At 36.2% G+C, this 21,092-nt stretch overlaps 1 protein-coding gene across 2 annotated transcripts in view; it reads right to left on the bottom strand.

Annotated features, from left to right (window-relative positions):
- fam184ab (family with sequence similarity 184 member Ab) overlaps positions 1-18,296 on the bottom strand; it is a 129,592-nt gene extending 111,296 nt beyond the window's left edge. The window contains exon 1 of one of the 2 annotated variants that reach the window (XM_032585597.1): positions 17,599-18,296. In XM_032585597.1, coding sequence (XP_032441488.1) covers positions 17,599-17,766 — 168 coding nt within the window. In that variant the 5' untranslated portion in view covers positions 17,767-18,296. The remainder of the gene's footprint in view (positions 1-17,598) is intronic. The other variant, XM_032585596.1, reaches the window with a different exon arrangement.
- Positions 18,297-21,092: the final 2,796 nt, after the last annotated feature.

Raw genomic sequence — 21,092 nt, 5'->3', positions numbered from 1 at the left:
GCCTGCACCGTTAGAAAAGCAGAACCCAGTAAGTAAAAATGGCTCCCTGGTGGCCAAATACTTGCCTGCCAAGAAAGAGTAGAAAGTTGAAGTAGCTTCAAGCCTTAAGGAAAATTCAGGCTGTTGCTCAGAGCTGACAAAGGCTGCTAAATAGTTCACTGCCTGGTTTGTGGAGCAGGAAGAAGGTTTAGAGTTTCTGTTAACACTGAAATTAACTTCAATTTTTTCCCCCAATTTCTAAATATTTTTAGCTTGTTGATCATTTTTGTTTCTTGTTATGCGTGATAAAATCAATAAAGAGACCTTCAGGAGCAGGTGGAGGCTGAAAAGAGAAGTTTGGAGAGAAAAGAAATGGGTGTCAACATTTGTCATGAATGACAGATTGCATGGTTTCCAGGCACCCTGATGTTCTCATCTGCAACTGATTAAATCTATTTGTAGCCTTGTTATTGTGATTTATGTGTCATGTGAAGAAGAAAAGAACAAAACGTGACAAATCAGATACATAATCTGAAGCCGGACTTACAAAACCAGCGAGAACACAAAAAAAGACACTTTATCATATTAGTATATTTTCACATCTAATTAATCAATAAATTAACGGTTTGTTTTAGGGTTTGTATTAATAGCTGTTCAGTGTGCTGGTGAAAATTTAACAACCAACTTAAGCAGTGACGCTCCAGAACCGTCAAGGCAGTAGTAAGTAATAAATCAATTAATCGCATGATTAATTAAAATGATTTCCATTTAAAAGCCGGCATTTTGAAAAACGCTGAAAAAAATAGCAGAAAAAAAATCAATTCTATAGCGAATCACAATTACTAGTCCTGGAAATTCAGAATCAATTCAAAATATTCAAAACTCAGTTTTAGTCTGCTTAATTTTTTTGTAAAAGAAATATATTTTGAATAATTCTTTGATTCCTATTTATTTAAGAAAAAGCCATTCAGCTAAACTAACCTAGATATGGTAATTTAAGTTACAGAATCCTTTGCAAAAATTTATTTTAGTTTAAATATAAAGTCATAAAATTTGACACAATATGAAACCTTGTAAAATTGTTTTAAATTAAAGTGCATTTTGTTTACACTGTTTTCTTACTCTTGACACATAATTTAAACAGAATCCCAAAACCAAACACAAACATTGTTTCTAAATCAAAAATTGTAACCCTAAAACTCAGTAGTTAGTTCACACTTTTTTCTATTTTTTTTTTTTTTATTACAAAACTTCTACCTGTCCCTTTTGCCTATTTTCCCTGTCAAATTTGAATAGTTCATATTTTCTGAAAGCGACTTCATAATCCATTTAAATCGTTGTTGTTGTTTCGGGTTGTTTTGTTTATCTATTTTGGATATTCCAAATGTTTTCTAGTGCCAGTGTTAAATCTTGGCTACACATTAAAGTTTTTGATCTCTGAGAGAGTGTACACATTATGCCTTTACTATTATTACTATATTACTTGAAATGGTCTCAAAATGACAGCATTACTGTTTAGTGCAAAAGTGACAGGCCTAGGGACAAACCGCCATAAGTCAGTAACATCACCTGAGAGTCTTAACAGATCGCAGATCGGTGAGGGTGCCATGACGCTTTCTACGCCATTCCAGACTTAAAGTTGAGAATGTTTTGTTCTTTGTAAATGTGCCATATCTGGCAACTTTGAACAAGTCTGACAAAAAACTTGAGCGAGCTCAGACAGATTCCTCCTTCACAGCTGGACGACCATGAACACAGAGAGGCAATTTATAACAAAGGAACCAGAGAGCAAGACATTCAGAGAACAAAGAGGATGAAACTTCTACGTTTTTCTTCCTACTGGAGGAAAAAAGATGAAACCAGCTTCCTGATGATAGACCTGACCCTTCTGTGTTCTCTAATAACCAGCAGAGTTGGTCGGGCTTTTAGGTGAGAGGAGAGATGCATAATGCCCAGCAGAATGGGTAAAGTTACTTTAAATCGCAGAGTTTCTGACTCTGATCATAAATATTGGGCCCATTCCAGAAATTTCATTTGAACCAACATAACCATCGCATCAAAAACCAGTTTTAACACATTTCCTACTAAAACACCTCACTGTGGCAAAGTTTAAACAATCTTATGCTATGTACACGCAGCAGGTATTCGTGCTTAATTATGATTTTTTGCTGAAAACGGGGTTTTTTTTGCATGGTTGTTTTTACCACCAATTAAATGCAAACAAAATGCAACTGCCATTGCTGAAGTTGTTCAGAAATGGGATTTGAAAGTATCGTCATACTATGAAAAAAGCTCAACTGATAACTATGAACTTTAATGGAGCATTGACTAAAACTTCTGTAGGCAACATCTGTTTGGATGTGTAGTCAGGACTAACTGTGGTGGGATTGTGATGTGATTCACTTCACTGACTTATTAAATAATTTCAGAATGTCAAAGAAAATCTCTACCGCTTATGTCCAGATTTACTGCGTCTGGCTTCTTCTGGTGCAGAATTATAATGAATGTCTCATTTGAATGTCTCAGAAATTTGGATAAAATGCGACATAACTGTTCTGACTGCTTTGAAAACTATTTAACATGTCCAATATTAGTAGCACAAGTGGTTAAAAATCTGATTATTTTTCGGGAGTGAAAAGATCAGAAATGGGCTGTTCAGACTGCCGTGAAAAAAAATCAGGTGAAATAGCAAAAATTCAGAGCTGGGTTGTTTTTGCCTGCTGTGTGTACGTAGCCTCACTGTTGATTTGAGATTTATGAGGAAGGCCATATTCAATACTGACACTGGAAATCCATCCAATATCCGCCAAAATACAAGCATCAGATTATATAATAATTTATATCCAGAAGACTATTTTATTTAATCTAAAGGTGATAACTTGTGTCAGATACTTTGGTTGAACCATAACAACAAAAATGTCAAATTCTATTATCACACTGGTCAACAGCCAAAAAAATTGTCTGGGGCTTTTCAACTGTTTTAGGGTAATTTTGAGGTGCTGAATTCAAAAATCACATTAGTTTTGCTCAATCAGGTAAACTTTCTGAACTATGGATGTAACATGAGCATCAAATGCATGACTTGTCACATACGGATCGATTTTCTGAGAATCTGGGCTCAATGAGTGATGAGCAGCCGGAGCAATCCCATCAGGACAGAAAAGAGATGAAGATGTAATGTTCAATTTACATGTACTTAGATTATCAATGTTTATTATTCCATTTACTGAAAACTAAGTTTAAACCAACATTTAATTAACACACTCTGTAAGAGAACTTTTTTTTTCTCCTAAAACCTTTTTTTGGATGAGAAATAACTGATAACGTCACAAAAATGCCATCAATTTAGTCAGAAGATTAGATTTCTCTAAATCAAATTAGAATAAAAACCTGACTTGATAGAGAAAAAATTATGTCATTTTTTGGATTCAGTGGTGCAAAATAGTCCTAATTCAGTTGAAAAAACAGACAACTTCCAAAAAATATTTTTTTGCTGCCCAGTGTTATTGGTGATTTTTAAAATACAGAAAAATGCAGTAAAGGCAGCAAGGGAACCTATATCAGAAAGGCAGTTAAATAAAAACTACAGTAGAAACTATTGGAGTGAAAACTGTGGATTAAACAGGAAAGGTCATGCCAACTTAATTTTACTTTGGGACCAATAAAGTATTTTTGAATTTGAATTAATGCTCACACAGTTTTCCAATACACCAGACTTTAATAGCTTAGGAAGGAAAAAAATACAACTTTTTAATTAGGGGTGGGCAATATGGACTCAGAATTTTACAGCTCTGTTTTGTGTTATTATTGTGATAATGATAAAAACTATTATAACTATTACTTCTTTTTTAGATACATCAAACAAACAAATACTGCTCTTAAAAACGTTCCCATTAGAAACAGGCTTCTTCAGAAGAGTGATTTACATCACTAAGCTGCACATAGTAACTGCATGTAATTATATTTTCGTATTTACTGATATTTATTTATGTTCTTGTGGAACAAACAGTGGAGAAAATAGTAAAAATATAATTTCCAATTATTGATTTTCTTTATCATTAAATGAAATGATAAAAGATAAACAATACGATAAATGCACACCCCTGTTTTCAGGCTTCTTCTATTTTTGTGCCTTTTATTCAGCCTGATTAAGTAAATGGATTTCTGAAACAGACACCATCAAAACACCTCACAAAATCATCACCGAGGCGGGTTTCATTTCTGCTTTTCCGCTACGTTGAGTAAAAATCCCCTACAACATGCTGGAGTGAGCTCTCATGTCAGACACAAACAATAAAAAGCCCAGAGACGCCGTCTACCAACACGGAGACAGGTGGAAGACGCTGACAGCCTCTTAGGAGAATCTGTCTGACAAATCAGGTACGCATTACAGCCAGCTGTGCATCGGAGCAGCGCCGTGTCCTGCCTGTAACACCCACATGAAATACTGCAGCATCAGCCAATTAAACAGGCCAGAAAAAGGAGGAAGCAATATGGTTTACGGCTGTCCAAAGGCAGAGGAAACCTTGAAGGTCAATGTTAACAGTGACTCATCAAATCCACACTTTAATTGTGTGTGCATTGTGTTTTTTTATCTGTGGACAAAGCTCCAGGCTGGTCCCCGTCTTCCTGTATGCGTGTGTTGGGGTGTATCTAAATGCAACCTGACAGTGAATTGTGACAATAAGTGATTAAGCTTCCTGCACAGGTTAATAAGCTGTATGTCTCACAGCAGTAGGCCACCACGCACGCACGCACGCGCGCACGCGCCTCACTCGAGCCTTCATTCCCAGAAACTATTTTTAGAAATTAAAAAGCGGAATGAGTTGAAGAGTATTTTGAGGAGAAATCTGTTACATCCCTAAACTCTGGGAACTATCACAACCAAAACGGTTCATAATAGCAGCAAATAAAAGGAACCACAGGCATTTTCTATATTTCTACTGTTCACCAAACTAAAACTAGCCAATTTCTCAGCTACAGATTTCTGACTGATTTCAAATATGTATAAATGAGATCAAGTTATTACATTCAGTATGAATTTTGAAGTAATGTGCTGCTAAAACTGTCAAATTCAATCAACTAGAATATGTATTCTTACACTGCCTGGCCAAAAAAAAAGTCGCCACCAAAAAATGGTCACACTCTCTAATATTTTGTTGGACCGCCTTTAGCTTTGATTACAGCCCGCATTCGCTGTGGCATTGTTTCAATAAGCTTCTGCAGTGTCACAAGATTTATTTCCATCCAGTGTTGCATTAATCTTTCACCAAGATCTTGTATTGATAATGGGAGAGTCTGACCACTGCGCAAAGCCTTCTCCAGCACATCCCAAAGATTCTCAATGGGGTTAAGGTCTGGACTCTGGTGGCCAATCCATGTGTGAAAAAGATGTCTCATGCTCCCTGAACCACTCTTTCACAATGTGAGCCCCATGAATCCTGGCATTGTCATCTTGGAATATGCCCGTTCCATTTGGGAAGACAAAATCCATTGATGGAATAACCTGGTCATTCAGTATATTCAGGTAGTCAGCTGTCCTCATTCTTTGGGCACACAATGTTGCTGAACCCAGACCTGACCAACTGCAGCAACCCCAGATCATAGCACTGCCCCCACAGGCTTGTACAGTAGGCACTAGGCATGATGGGTGCATCACTTCACCTGCCTCTCTTCTTACCCTGATGCGCCCATCACTCTGGAACAGGGTAAATCTGGACTCATCAGACCACATGACCCTCTTCCATTCCTCCAGAGTCCAATCTTTATGCTCCCTAGCAAACTGAAGCCTTTTTTTCTGGTTAGCCTTACTGATTAGAGGTTTTCTTACGGCTACACAGCTGTTCAATCCCAACCCCTTGAGTTCCCTTCGCATTGTGTGTGTGGAAATGCTTTTGCGTTCACAATTAAACATACTCCTGAGTTCTGCTGTTGTTTTTCTTCGATTTGATTTGACCAAACGTTTAAGTAATCACTGATCACGATCATTCAGGATTTTTTTCCGACCACATTTCTTCCTGGAAGACGATGGTTCCCCACCATCCTTCCAGTTTTTAATGATGCGTTGGACAGTTCTTAACCCAATTCTAGTAGTTTCTGCAATCTCCTTAGATGTTTTCTCTGCTTGATGCATGCCAATGATTTGACCCTTCTTAAACAGACTAACGTCTTTTCCACGACCACAGGATGTGTCTTTTGCCATGGTTGTTTAAGAAATGAGGAGTTACTCATTGCATCAGCTGGGGTTAAATAACTTGTTGCCAGCTGAAAGATAATCGCCTATGCAGCACTTATCCAATAGGAGGCTTGTACCTATTTGCTTACTTAAATCCAGGTGGCGACTTTTTTTTTTGGCCAGGCAGTGTATGTCAGACTTTCTGCAGGTTTCACCAAATTAACTTTAAGACTTTTTAAGACCATTATCAATTAAATTTAAGACCTCTAGCATGACAGAAATTTACAGAAGAAACTCGCACACTTTGCGATGCTCTTTACAGTCTTAACCTCATGAAGTGCTGAGCGTTTTGGGACAGAATGAACATAGCATCAAATTTGCAACTACCCATAATAGGTGCAAAAAAAATCTAGCTAAGCCAGTAAGGATATGTTAGCAAGTAGTTACCGGTAGCCTCAACAGCCTCGACTCTCAGAATGCAATGAAGATCTCTGCAAATTACTTTTGTCTGACCAAAAAGTCCAGTGAGAAAAAAAACTACACAGAATAAGATAAACAACAAAATTTAATACTTGTATTTAAATTTTTTAAATGATTTTAAGATATTTTAAGGCCTTAAAACATATGCATTTAAGATGTTTTAAGAACGTGCAGACACCCTGCATGAGGTTTATTTGTCAGATTAAAATTATAATAATATTCTTTAAACAGGTATTAAACTTAGCCCACATCTCTGTACTGAACATCTGTTGCTTTATTCCTATGATGGAATATTTTCATTTTAAATGTTGTATTATCTTTATTTTAAAGGTCTTGATGGCACTAGTGGCCTTTTTTCAATAGTAGCTGGACAGGAAGAAGAGCAGCGAGAAGAACTTGAAGTAGAAGACCTGATTGGTCTGAAAGGCCATTCAGTGAGTTATAAACTAACAAAAGTTTTTAAGGTGGAAGTATTATGCAAAAATCAACTGTTTTGGGCTTTATAGTGTTATTCTCTTATAAAAAATATAATCAGCGTTGTTTTGACTCATTCATGCATCAATATTCAACATGGATAAGCATTGCTATAATGACATGTTGAAGTACGAGTGTCGAAAAGAGTAGGGGGTTCTTAAAGAAACAGAGGCCTATTTCAACGTGTCAGATATGGAAATGATGCAAAGTCAAAGTTATTTTTGATATATAAAACATTTTTACAACAACTGAAGGAAACTTGGTTTTATACTTGGTTGTGGTATAAAATGGTAATACTATATGTGCTTGGGAAATACATGGTTATAGGGAGCCATTGCAAAAATGGATGGATGGACTGACAAATAAATGGAAACAACTTTTAGACTAATGGAAGAGGAAATCAACTTATTCGTTTCTCCACACCTGAAAACACTTAAATCCCAGACTTTTTCTTGCTGTGCAGAAACATAATCACTGCAATCACTCTGGAGAACAATTGATTGCTGTAATCAATGTAACAACCATTAATACAAGCAAAATATATTCAACAGTTGCTGAAGAAGTACTTGAAAAAATGCTTGAACAGTTGTAGTTTGTTGTGATTATCTGCAAAAGGTAAAGCTGGTATTGCTGTATTGTATCTTTCTTAGCTTCTGGAAAACACATTTACATATATTTATACATCTTCATTTCTATAACTATCTTTAATCATCTTTTGTTTGTTTCTGTCTCCACCTTTTCATCTTTATCTACTGTATATCATTCTCCGTGTTTCGTCCAGTTTTTGTCAACTTTGGCTCTTCATAAGCAATCTGAACGTACAGGGGCGACCTCGTAGAGACAGAAATAACTCACGATGTGATCTGGTGGTATTAAATAGGCTGATAAAATTAATGATATTAATTGTGAACACATACAATTACTACATGCTGTGATCTTCTTAGGGAGGCGGGCGGTCTTGTTGGCGCCCCCTTTGGATAGTATTAGGGGGGAACAAGCAAACAAAAACATTTAATTATTTAATTCAATAAATATTTTATGTGCATCACCAGAACATGCTCAATCAATAAATATGTTTTTCTTCATGTTTCAAGTTCTGTTCAGTTAAAAAGTTCCTAAAGAAATAAACTCTGCAAACTATGAACATTTTCTGTTATATTTATTCCAAACTAAACAAAATCCACAGTTCAGAAAACAAAACTCTTAACAAGCAAAGAAGTACTAGGTTTTAACAAGTTCTTCCAACCCTGAATGACCTGGTGTCTGTGTTATCGGACATCTCCAATGCTTACAGTAAAACTGGACAGAAATCCCTATATAATGTTTTGATGATCCTTTTTCAGAGGCTTGAAATCAAATTTAGCAAAAAGCAGAGTTTCATAGAGGATGTTCACAAACTGGAACGAGTTATTTGGAAGCAACCAGGAATCCAAAGTGAATCATGCGCCTCGTATTTCTGAAATAAATGTCAGATTCAAGGACACAGCTGTTACCTATATGCATTTAGCTTTACAACAACAGAGACTTATAAACACTTCTGTGCTACAAAACGTTTCATTTATTGGTGTGTAGTGGCATAAAAATAAAAACAAATGTTTTATATGTACATCTGAAGACACAGCAGGCTTTTTACCATGAAACAGGAGTTGCATGGCTTTGTATGAATGATACATGATGCATTTATTGTATCATGTATCATTTAACATGGCAATAAGTTAAATTGATGATTTGTTGCGATGAATTCCAAGTAACGTTTAAAACAAACTGTCCATATTGTTAGTTTTAGTATTGTCTTCACTGTTGGTTCCATGAGAGCATCAATCAATATCAATATATTTGAAAATATAATTCAATGCAGTTAAAATATAGAGTTAAGCAATCCAAATTACACTTGTTTTTATCTGACTAAAGAAGCATATTACAAATGGGAATGATTTTCAAAAGAAGTATTTGTGTTTTTGGGGCTATAATCACTCTGCCATGAAGTAACAGAAATACAATTACTTTAAAAATAAGTAATAAATGGTTCTTATCGTCACTTTTAGCATTATCATAATAGTACCACAGAATATCGTGATAAAACTTACCTATCACTATTCATAATGGAAGTGCATCAAAACCAAAACACAAACTTCAGAGACTAAATCTGTTTCATTTCCTCTCCTTTAGATCTGAAACACATTCTCAATTCACCAATTTAAGGAAAATGGGAGTAAAAATCCAAAGTGTGTGGATTTTTTTCTGCATTTAACAGGTCATTTAGCAGCTTTGGCAGCGTTTAAAAGGATAATTTGTTGATGATGTTGAAGAAATAGAGAGAGATTAAAGTCACTGTGTCGGGTATATGGTCTCAGTGTGGATCTGACCATCTGCTTTCTAATCCTGCCCACCCCTCGCTGCATGGATCACTGCACTACCCCTGAATTATGGCATCAGCACGCACATTTTTCTGCCAACTGAGGACGGCAGATTCGGTACTTTAGCAGAAAAGCCAAGAACCAGATTCCTATCTCATGCCGTCAACTTAGGTTTTATAAATTATATATCCAATTACTTGTTTTTGTTTTTAAATTTGTCTGAACTTAGCTTTGATAATTTAAGAGAAAACTTAATGGATACAAATGTAAAAAGGAACTACTCCATTACTAGTGTCCTACTGTGCTTCCTTAAACTATTACATTAAATATTATTTATTCATATTATTAAAGTCTTGTGACAGTATTTTACATTCTACAACAGGGATAATGTAAAATCAAACAAAATAGTGTTTTTAAATGTCTCCGTCAAACATGCCGTATACACCTGAGTGGTTTGAGAAAGTTACAAAATAAATCAACCTTGAAAACACCCAACTGAAATTCAAGGATTTCAAGCACCCAAACAGGCCCTGGTAAAAGGAAAAAACACTTTTCCCAAATTAAAGTTGATGCATAACTGGCCTTGATAAATAAAAGTTGAAATAATGAATAGTCATCATATCAGCTATACGTTTGTTCCTTATTTATAATGTCTGGTTTTTAATGATATAATATTTGGTTAAAAATCAGTGGTTTGGAATCAAATTTTAGATCTAAATATCAATAATAATACAGTCACAAAGTGTTGCCTTGATGTAAAGTACAATGTTGACATCCAAATATTTATTTATTTTTGAGATGTCACCAAAAGAAAGTATTTAAATATTTGCTTCGGTATTGGTCTATTTATGAGGAAAAACAATGCCGCACACACACACACGCGGGCGCGCGCGCACACACACACACACACACACACACACACCCACACACACACACACACACACAGAGTCAACACAACTGTATTTGACTCTCTGTCTCTTTGAATCCCTTCGTCAGGAAAAACATGAGAGCTCAGAGGTCTATTTCTGACTCACTCACTTGAAGACGAAAGTCAGTCAGGCATTGCTGATGAAACACACACACCCACACACACACACATTATTTTCTACATCATTGTTTTGATGAAGTGAGCAGACATGTTGCATTGGACTTCCCAAACCTCAGGTCTGACAAGAGCTACATGCAAGAGCTCTGAACTATAATTTATATAAAACGCGTTGCCATGGCAGCAAAGCCTCTGCGCTGCCTCCTTAACAATAAATCCAACCTTTTCAAACAGAAATAAAAACTCACAAAATACAGCTTTCAAAAGGAAGAAATAAAAAACTGAACAGAGGCTGAACAAGAAGGTGATGAGAACTGCTGTGTGGGATTAAAGATTACTGCCAGGAGTCTTAAATAACGGCGGTGGCTAACAGGTCCTTCATCACAAATCATGAGGTTCAGAGCCGCTGGAGAGCTGCAATCAATGACCCACTCACTCCCTATGCATGAAACTCCTATAGAGACAATATGTCAGGAGCACCGAGATGGAAACCGTCTTTCTGCGGATTGTAAGGTTTAAATTCATGACAAAAAGATGATAAGATAGGCAGAAAATGGTTTATAGAAATATTAAACGAGAAAGCTGGTCAGTCAAAATACAAAATCAAACATAAACAAATAATCGGATTAATCATGATGAATCAATTACTGAAATAATTTTCAACTAATTAAGTACCAGATTAATCGTTAACTTGAGTATACGGACAAGCTAAAAAAGAATAGCTAACTGCTGAAAAAACTTACATTCAGATAAAGATGCCCAGAAATGTTATTTATTGGCCATTTTATCCACTTTTTGCATCAATAAATATCAGTAAATTCAAAAATATGATTAAGTGCAGTTTCAGTGTGTACTACAGTGATATAAATCACATTTTTCAATCCATTTCAGATGAGAATGTTTTCAGGAACAACATTTGTGTCTGTGGCGCCAGGAATGCTGAACCATGCACTCACCGTCCTGCAAAATGATTTTGAAATGAGTAATAAATAGTTCTTTTATCATACTCTTTATTGTTATCATGATACTACAAAATATTGTGATGAAAAATCTTCTTTGTTTGCAAATATGTTCTACCCAGACCTCCTCAAGTGGCCTAGTTTTAGCTAAAGGAATGCAATTGTTGCATTTTAGGTAATAAAATGTTTATTTTCTTATTTAAAAAAGAATTAAACTTTTTATTTGTATTTTAATGCATTTCTAATATTGTTTAAAATAAGCTTGAATGGAAAATCTACAGAATTTGCCTAAATTTTTTGCCCATTAATCGATTAATCGTTCGAATAAGTCAATTGCTAAAGTTGCAGCTCTTTCCCAAACATTTTCAGTCCCTGTGGGTTTGTCCTCTGCAGCTGGAAATCTCTCAGCCTGGGATGTCAGAGGGTTGAGGAGGCGGATCGGTGAGGTTTCAAGGTTGATATTTATTCCTGAACGCCTCTCCCACTCAGCGGAGATCAGCGGTCAGTGTGAGCAGCAGATGGCCCAAACACTGCCGGCCGATTCCCCAGCTTTGTTGTTGTGACCTCACTCAACACGGCGCTGGAGAGAGGCGAGGCTCAGACGTGTCGCCGGTGGGAATGTGTGCAGCCTGCCTCATGAAAATACCATCTACTGTTGTTCCAGTTCCCAGAAACAACAACTTCATACAAACTTTATGTGATTCAGTTTTCTCTTGTCAGCCATTTTTAAACTACCAATTTTATTCTGTTGCAAGGGCTTTAAAGGATGATCATTTTGGCTCCTTTCACTCTGATAATGAACTGGATCTATGGATGCGTTCACACCAGTCCTGTTTGGTCCGCTTTAATCACACTCTAGTTCGTTCTTCTAGAAAGTCTGGTTTGTTTGAAGAGATGTGAATGAGAAATCAAACTCTGGTCCACCTACAAACTCAGGCCTCAGTAAATAAATCAATTAATTACATGATAAATTAAAAGGAGCGCAATAATTTAAATTTGCATTATTTACTGTTTCTCTCTTTTCACCAAAAACTGGATGATACAGATGATACAGGCTTCATAATTCATCCATTTTATTTGTTGTTTTTGTTCTTTTGTTTATTTATTTTAGATATTTTAAATGTCTTCCAGCTCCATTGTTAAATATTCACCAGAATTGAAAGTTTATTGATCTTTGAGAATATATTCATGCATTATGATCCCATTATCATTAATTTACTTTAAAATGTTGTCTCAAAACAACAATATTATTGTTTATCGCAATCATTTCTGGGACAATTTATTGTCCAGCAAAATTTGTTATTGTGCCTAACCTCTCTCAGTTCAGTTGAAGTGAACTCTGGTTCGGTTCGAATACGTACAAGAACACCAAGTGGACCGGAGACTGCTCCAAAAACAGGAAGTGGACAACAGCGCATGGCATTCTGGGTAAATAAATACAACAAAAACAAACACAAAGTTCTAGCCCTGGCTGGTGTTTTATGGTTGAGCAGCTGACTACATTTTTTTTTTTCTCCGAAGAGTTTTTGCGGCGCTAGCGACTCGTATTTTTTAGAGAGTAGGCAGACAGGAAGGAGGGTGAGGAGTGGGGGGAAGACATGCGGTAAAGGTCGTCGGGACCGGGAGTCGAACCCGCAACGTCCGCGTCGAGGACTAAGGCCTCCAAACGTGGGGCGTGCTAACCCCCTGCGCCACCACAGCACGCCCTGACGCTGACTACATTTTTGTTGATATTTTGTGAAGACAGAAGTTGAGCTCAGTGTCTTCTTCTGAGGATTTTGTGTCATTTCCTTCAGTGGTTCTTACTGCAGCGCCACCACAGGCGAGGAGGGGAACAGGTTTTCAAAGAGTTTGGATTGTTTGACAGTACAGAGTGAAATCGGACCGCTTTCTGAAAATGTAACAAAAGTTGCCATTTTCTACCATGCAATCTATTATGTGTGAAAACACCCTAAAAGACATACGACAATACGTTGTCGTATGTCGTATGCCTCCAAAAAGTCTGATGCAGAGATCTTCACTCCTCTATTCTTGAAAAATTAAAAGAAAAAACACAAAATGGCCAACAGAACATTTAAAGTAGAAAACAATGAGCTAAATCATTTTTGAAGAAATCTGTGAGCCTGGCTTGTTATTTCTGAACCAAAACATGAATCCAAGTCGGCCATCTTCCACAACATAAAAAAAAAAAACTTTACACATGTGCCATATTCCTCTCATGTTTTGATCATCTCATTGTGATAAAGTAGCACCAACTGACTGGACCTCTGTTGAATTATGTCTGTCACTTTAAAGTGGGAGGACATTTGTTTTATGTTACATATTTTTATTTAAATAGAAAACAGTTTTCAATTAAGGCTTTTTTTAAATAAAAAAAAAACAAATTTTGTTTATCATGATTAATTTGTAAAACCAATAAAAATGGTAAAACATCCAAGAGGGTGAATACTTTCCATAGTCTCTGTATACTGCTGCCTTAATTTCAACTAAAATGGGTTCAATCTTTCATGTTTGACCTCCAAATGATGAACTGTTGTGGATAACAGCAGTCATTTTTAAAACTTTAACCCAAAACTGTTTATATTTTCCATCTGGTTTGTTTCTGTGTATATTTACCATCTAAATTGAGCAAATTTCATATTCTGCTTGCATCACCTTCAGTAGTTAAGTGAGTTGCCACTAGAGTGAAACTGTATGCTTGCTGAAGCTTACTCAACCGATTTTTCTCTCTCTGACTGCCAAGCAATGAGTTTATTCCACAGTTTTCCCCCTTATTTTTGACTGGAAATATGGCAATTTTAAGTGCTGTCCTTCACATCTATGCATTTATTGTTACCAAATCTTCCTAAAATATCTGCAGTGCTGTCTTACGCACTTCAAACATTTTCATGTATATGTGTCGAATAAAATCAACAAAAGTAATGAAGGAATAAATTGTGGGAAAAAAAGAAGAAATGATTAATAAAATAGGAAAAGCTGTCCACGATACATTGCTATAATGATGAAAAACTAAATCTAAAGAAACTTTCCCTGATCTCAAAAAGCTCTGGCTGGCAGCTTTAAGCATAGTTTTGCTTTAAAACTATTTTAATTCTTGAAAGATGAGGATTTCTTTGCACCTTGACTTATTTTTAAGTCAAGGTAAAGTTTTAAGAAGTTTTTTCATTATGTTACTATTTGATACGATTGAACACTTGGAAAGTTGGCTACAAATTCAAGAGCTAAAATTGTGAGAACAAAATGAATCATAAATTACACAATTTAAACAACTTTTTAATATATAATTAAATTAAAAAATATTTTATTTATCTCAAAGGGAACTCATATCATCCAAGTGTCTCCAAAGAGTCATGGATGTGATGCTGTGTAGCAGTCAGTCTCGCAGAGAATCTGAAGAGGCCTCTGACTAAAGACAGTTGCTGTATGATAGACTCATGAATGCTATGATGCTAACAGAGATGATATTTCACTGTAACATCAGGCATTTGCAAGTACTCCTGTTTAAATTCCTGTCTGTACGGTTAGGGGAGATCACTCTCGCCCATTATAATCAATGTATGAGATGGTTTGAACTTCCTCCTTTTATCTCTGCTTTGCATCCATAAAGCCTCCATTTCAACTCCTCATAGTTCAGGTATTAATTGAGCTTTAAGATGCTAATTAGCTGCTCTGGTTCTAAAAACTATGCTTTGTTATCACGGTTACTCATCATGGCAACTGTACAAAAGCAAAAAAGTGAGAACAAAAATTGCACAGCATATTTGCATGTTTGGAGTAACCATCTAAACATGCAACGGCTCAACTAAAACAAACAAAAGTTGACAAAAAGAACAAACCGAAGCTAACATAACAGAGCTACTCCAACATGCTAGCTCTTGCAAACCCTGCAAAAAGCACAGATTTTATGTTGAGAGGCAGCATTGGATCCTCCCTAACACACACTTTAGATCACAGAAAAGCCACCTCACAAACATTTAAAGCTCCATAATGACAGACTGGGGGCACAAACGTGCCTTTGCAGGCCTGAATCTTCCAGAGCGATCGCTACACTATGTTAGACGTTTTCATTTTGGTAAGAGTCGGATGAAAGCTGTGATCCTCAGGGCAAAAGATTGTTTCATATCCATTTGAAATGCCAGTGAAAGCCCACAAGTAGATCATCCCAGCCATCTGGCTAAAAACAAATCCGTCAGAACGAGTTCTGAAATCTAATACACAAAACAATACCCACAGCTTTCCATGTAACGTTGCTCTGGATATTCAGTTTATTTCAAATTTTAGACATATACGTCAATAAATAGCAACTCTACAGTAGTTTGAACTATTCCAAGGGAAAAGTATGACGAAAGAAATGTTTGACTACAAAAGGATAAAAATTAGAAACGTGTGATTTTTTTTCTATTCAGCCCATCTCTACGTGAGTCGTAATAAATTAGAATATCAACAAAAACTTGGTTTATTTTAGTAACTTGGTACGAAACGTGAAAATATACTAATTAGAAACAGAGTTATATATATTCCAAGTGTTCATTTTTACTAATTTTGATGACTATAACTTTCAGCTAAGGAAAACACAAAATTATGTTATTTAGAAAGCTTGCATAATAAGACAAATTAGAAAAGAATATTTCTTTACTCTCCACAATTATGAAAAAGGCTGCTCAGCCTCCACTAAGCTACAAAATATCAATGCTAAAGACTCTTGCTAAGCATAAGCTACAATATCCAAACTAATTAATGGAAAGTTATGCGGAAGGAAAAAGTAAAAAACTGTCAAAAGTATAAATATCTGGTTTAATGACCACTGTGTTTGGTGGAAACTCCACAGAGAATTCATCAGAATGTCATCAAAAGGAAAATGAAAATTAACAATGATAAAGAAGTACCATTAACTATACTCTTCTGTATTAAATTATATTTATACAGAAGATTCAGGTGAACTAAAATTTAGATTTTCATAGTTGTAAGTCTTAATCACAAGCGGTAACTCTGAAAAACATTTTAAATGCATCACTCTACACGTAATGAATCTAGAGTTACTGAACTAAATTAACTTTGTTATAATGATATTCAAAATTAATGAGCTGAACCTGTAGAAGTGTTTGTCCTCATAGTGCAGCAGCCTCAGCACACCTGAGTCAAATGAGTTCATTAACTCCAGAGTTCCTTTCTAATGGCCCATTCACTGGGTTCAGGTGTGCAGAAGCATCTACAACAAGGCAGGAATTTTAAATAGGAGCATTAATTATTTAAAGCTTGTAGAAGTCAAACCAAAATTAGGTCATAATCAGAGGTGGGTAGAGTACCCAAAACTGTACTCTAGTAATAGTAGGACTACTTCAACATATTTTTACTCAAGCTAAAGTAAAAAGTCACCATGTAGGAAATTACTCAAATAAGAGTAAAAAAGTATTTGGTAGAAGGTACTGACTAACTGATCAAATTATCAATCATCTGATTTTTAAAAGTTACATCAGATGGACCAAAATATAAAGAAAAGTGAAAATTTGGGAATTTTAAGGACCAAAATGACAATAATTCATATAAGTAACAAAAAAAATAACAATCAGGCAAAAGAAAATTTTTCCAAATCAGTTTCTTTCAATAAAAAACTTATGAAACTTTCAACAAAAACAGCAGGTGTGTTAAAACATGTTTGCTTTTCCATTCAGTGGGTAGAGAATCCAGAAGTTTTACTCAATCATAGCGATACTTCAAAATAAATTTACTCAAGTAAAAGTAAAAAATACAGCATAGGAAAAATACTTAACTTCTTTAAGTTACTCAAGTAAATGTAATTAAACTACCAACTCTGATAATAATAAATAATAATCCAGGATATGTTTTAATAGATTAAAACTTGTAAATTAATGAGGAACATTTAAGTGTTTCCCTTTTAATTTTTTTTGGCAAGTTAGTCTTAAATTAGAAACTTTCAAATTTTATTTTATATAAATTGACTTGCAAAGTTAGATTTAATCATAATAGACCCCGAATGTACTAGAACATACCTTAAATCCAGTGGGAAGTCATAATGTTTTTGCATCTATTTGTTTTGTTCAATATTTAAATATTTCCTGTTAAATGTGAAGAAATCATAATGGAGTCCGGTGGAAGAATTCTGCTTACCTTGGTTAGCTGTGCGATCTTCTTGCTCATCCTCAGGTGCAGGTCCTGGGTATATTCCATGGCGACGCCGGACTGGAAGGAGGCGGTGGATGATGAGGATGATGATGGAGTAAATTTCCCCTGACTGGTAGGGCAGTAATACTGCTGCCAGCCCGACCCAGTCGCCATCTTCACGATGATGCTTGAGTGAGATAAGGGCAACGATGGTTAACTGGACGGGGGGCTAGACGGTGCAGAGACGCACAGAGCTGGGACAGCGTGTTTCAGCGAGGCACGGCAAGAGTTAATCAAAAATATCAAGCCTTTCTGACACACAAACCGCTTTCATTTTGCCCGCTTCCCGTTAATAATAAACTAAAGGGTCAGATTTTACTGATTCAACCCCAGAAAATACCAGCTACTAGCATCGTTTCTGTCCGTTATCAGCGGGTCGTAGTGCGGGCACCTGGCGCTGATGTGGAGCTCCGGTTCTCCGGGCGGCGGGCGGGCTGCCTCCCTCCCAGTCGGTCACCTTGGTACCGATTCTCAGCGGCAGCCGTTAGGAGTAATTCCTCCCCGAAGCATTCCGGCTACATTTACCGGACAGAGCGGAGCGCAGACCGGAGGGGATAATGGGAGAGAGTTGGAGAGAGAGCGAAAGACGAGCTCGGCGGTTGGTTGCTGCTCCTCTTGTTGCCATGGATCATCTCAACAGTTTATGCTGCATTCACGAAGGATGGGAGCAGCGCTGCGTTCACGTACCGTCGGAGATATGAGCTCACGCTTTGTGTTCCAGCTAACAGTGGCGGTTCGAGAACAAATTTTTTCTTACATTTCTTAAAAGAATAAGGTGGCCTTAAATGTGTTAATCACAAGTCTTAAATTTTGTTGTGGTAGCCTGTTTAATTTGGTATATTCTATAGTTTTTTGTTTTTCTTGCTGTTACACGAAAGTTTCAGTCATCACAGACCCGAGGCGGTTGCTAGCTAGCTTTGTATTTACGCCCATCACTGATTAGCACAGATTTACCCCCAGTTGGGTGGGCGTAAAATGGAAAGGTAAAAAATTGACTTTTGAAACTCTTGAGTTTCTCAAAAAATGTAAACTTTTGGAGATCACAAATGTACTTGTTTTTTCTATTTAAAAAAATTCTGAGAGAATGCTCTTTAAATTTCTGAGAAACTTACTCATTTTTCTACCTAAAATGGCTTTAATACGCCTTTGTAGCTCTGTCACTTGAAGCGGTTGCAGGTATCACTTTGTAGAGGTCAATATAGCATTGCTAGCTAAATAGTTAGCTTTTTTTAAACTCCCGTAATGGGTAAGTGCAAACTTACTGCTAGATGGGTGGATGATGTTCGTCTTTGTAATTGGTTCACTTCTGCTGCCAATCAGTTTTATTTATTTTCAATGCTTTTAGTACATTTATGTTGTGTTGTCACGAAACGCTGTGTCCACGTACCGTTGGAGCAATAAGCTAACACTTGCGTTCCAGTAATGTAAAGACAAACAGTGGCGGTTCTAGATCCAAATTTTCAGCTCTTTAGAAGACGCTGAGTGCAACTTCCTCCTAAGCGAAATGGAAACAAAAATGGAGTAGCGTCATTGTTGGATTTGCTTTTTCTACCTTTGGTAAAAGATCACCAGCTAGCTCTCCCGCTAGGATTCGACTCTGGTTTGTTTTGGTTGTATTTACCCAGAATGCCTTGCGTTATAGTCCGCCTTCATTCACATAATATGCATTCGAACTGCGCTAGAGTTCCGATGTAGATTGGTGAAAAGGGTAAAAATCCATCATTGATTTACATATTTTCCAAAGCCTGAATGTTCAGCTGCTCCATGTTTTTCTTTGGAGGGTCGAATCCATAATGTTTTTAGCAGGAGTTGCAATAAAGACTTTCTCAACAACAAAAAGCATTTAAAATCTTTTACAGTACAGTGATAATTTAAAGATAAAACCACACACCTACAGAGGAAGCTGTTCTGTAGGGAGAACACTAAAAAAAGGGCTCCTACAGATGTTTTATGTAAAATTACAGACTCAACTCTCCAGAGTTGGCAGTTTTTTACATTCTAAAATAAATACTGAAGCTTATTATACATTTCTGACACGTTTCTACAGGATTTCATAAACCAAACCTTGAAAAACACACAGGAAATAAAAGAGAGGATGAAACAGCACACCAAATAAAAGAAGGCAAGGAAAGAAGAACACAAACAGCAATAAATGAAAATATTTTAAAGAAGGAATGACAGAAGGTAGCAACAAAAAAACAAAGAAGTAAGCAAGGAAATAAGGCTGTAGGACAGGAAGGAAAAGAGGACAAAAGGATGGAAAGGCAAAAGAAAGTAAAGAAATACAATGACAGAAACATGGGCTCAAGGAAGGAATTAAGGACACAAAGAAGGAAATAAAGGAAGAAAGAAAAGAAAGAATGAATGGCACCAATAAAGAAGAGAAGCAAGGAAGGGAGGCACTTTAAGACAGGTAGAAAATGAAATAAAATTTGGAAATACAAATACTCTTCTATGTGCATTTTCTTTACTCAAACCGCTCCACACCTGGAAAATTCCTGAATTAACTTCCAGACTTTTCCAGGCCAAGAAACCAAAGAAATCAGAGTAAAATCAGAATAAATGGCATCATAAAACACCGTATTAAACACTGAGGTCAAGTTAATCAGCTGGAGTCAATTACATCCACTTCCACCCCATAATAAGCTTCTATTAATCATTTACCATTCACCCAGAAAATAACTGTTTTAACATCAAAGGAAAAAAATAAAAGTAACAGCAAACACAATGTAAAAATATGACATTTAATTTATTTCTCACTGCTTGTGTTTGTTCTGATGAAGCGGTTCACCAAGATTTCTCAATAATGTCCAAAACTTAATGAATTTATTGCTGGCTTGTTCTTTTTTCGCACCTAAATATGTGTGAAATCAGCCGAATCTCACCTCACTTCACAGGTGGAACAACTGAAAGCATTTTCAGTAAAATATATTTTTTAAAAACAACAAAATCAGTGTTTGTCTGTTTTTATGTGTGAATATTAAGATCTGCTGTGCTGTGCAACAGAAATGCACCAATCTGCTTTTCAGTGACATCATTTCATCCATCAAAGCAGAAAGAAGAGAGAAGAAAAATAAAAATAAAAAATTCAAGCTGACTGGAACGGCAGCTGCAGGCGATCTCTCAGTCATAATCACAGCCGTGACGCAAACGGTTTGTCTTCTGCGTTCTATTTATGGTTCCAAATGGATTCTTTATTTTATTTTAACATGAAAAAGTGTTTCTAAGGAACTAAAATCATCGGTGCGCTTTATTGTGCAGGAATTCAAAGAAACAACCACAGAGAAACACTCTGGTATGTCAAGGTAAAAAGGATTTTCTACTTTTGCTCTGTTAAAAGAAACATATCTAGTTTTTTATATTTTGGGCTGAGATTAAATTTATTCTCAGTCATAAGAAAATTATTTGAGGTCACTTTCTTTTAAAACTCCTGGTGTATC

The sequence above is a fragment of the Xiphophorus hellerii genome, chromosome 15, assembly GCF_003331165.1.
Source record: "Xiphophorus hellerii strain 12219 chromosome 15, Xiphophorus_hellerii-4.1, whole genome shotgun sequence".
NCBI lineage: Eukaryota > Metazoa > Chordata > Actinopteri > Cyprinodontiformes > Poeciliidae > Xiphophorus > Xiphophorus hellerii.
This window is presented reverse-complemented; position numbering and strand designations above follow the sequence as displayed.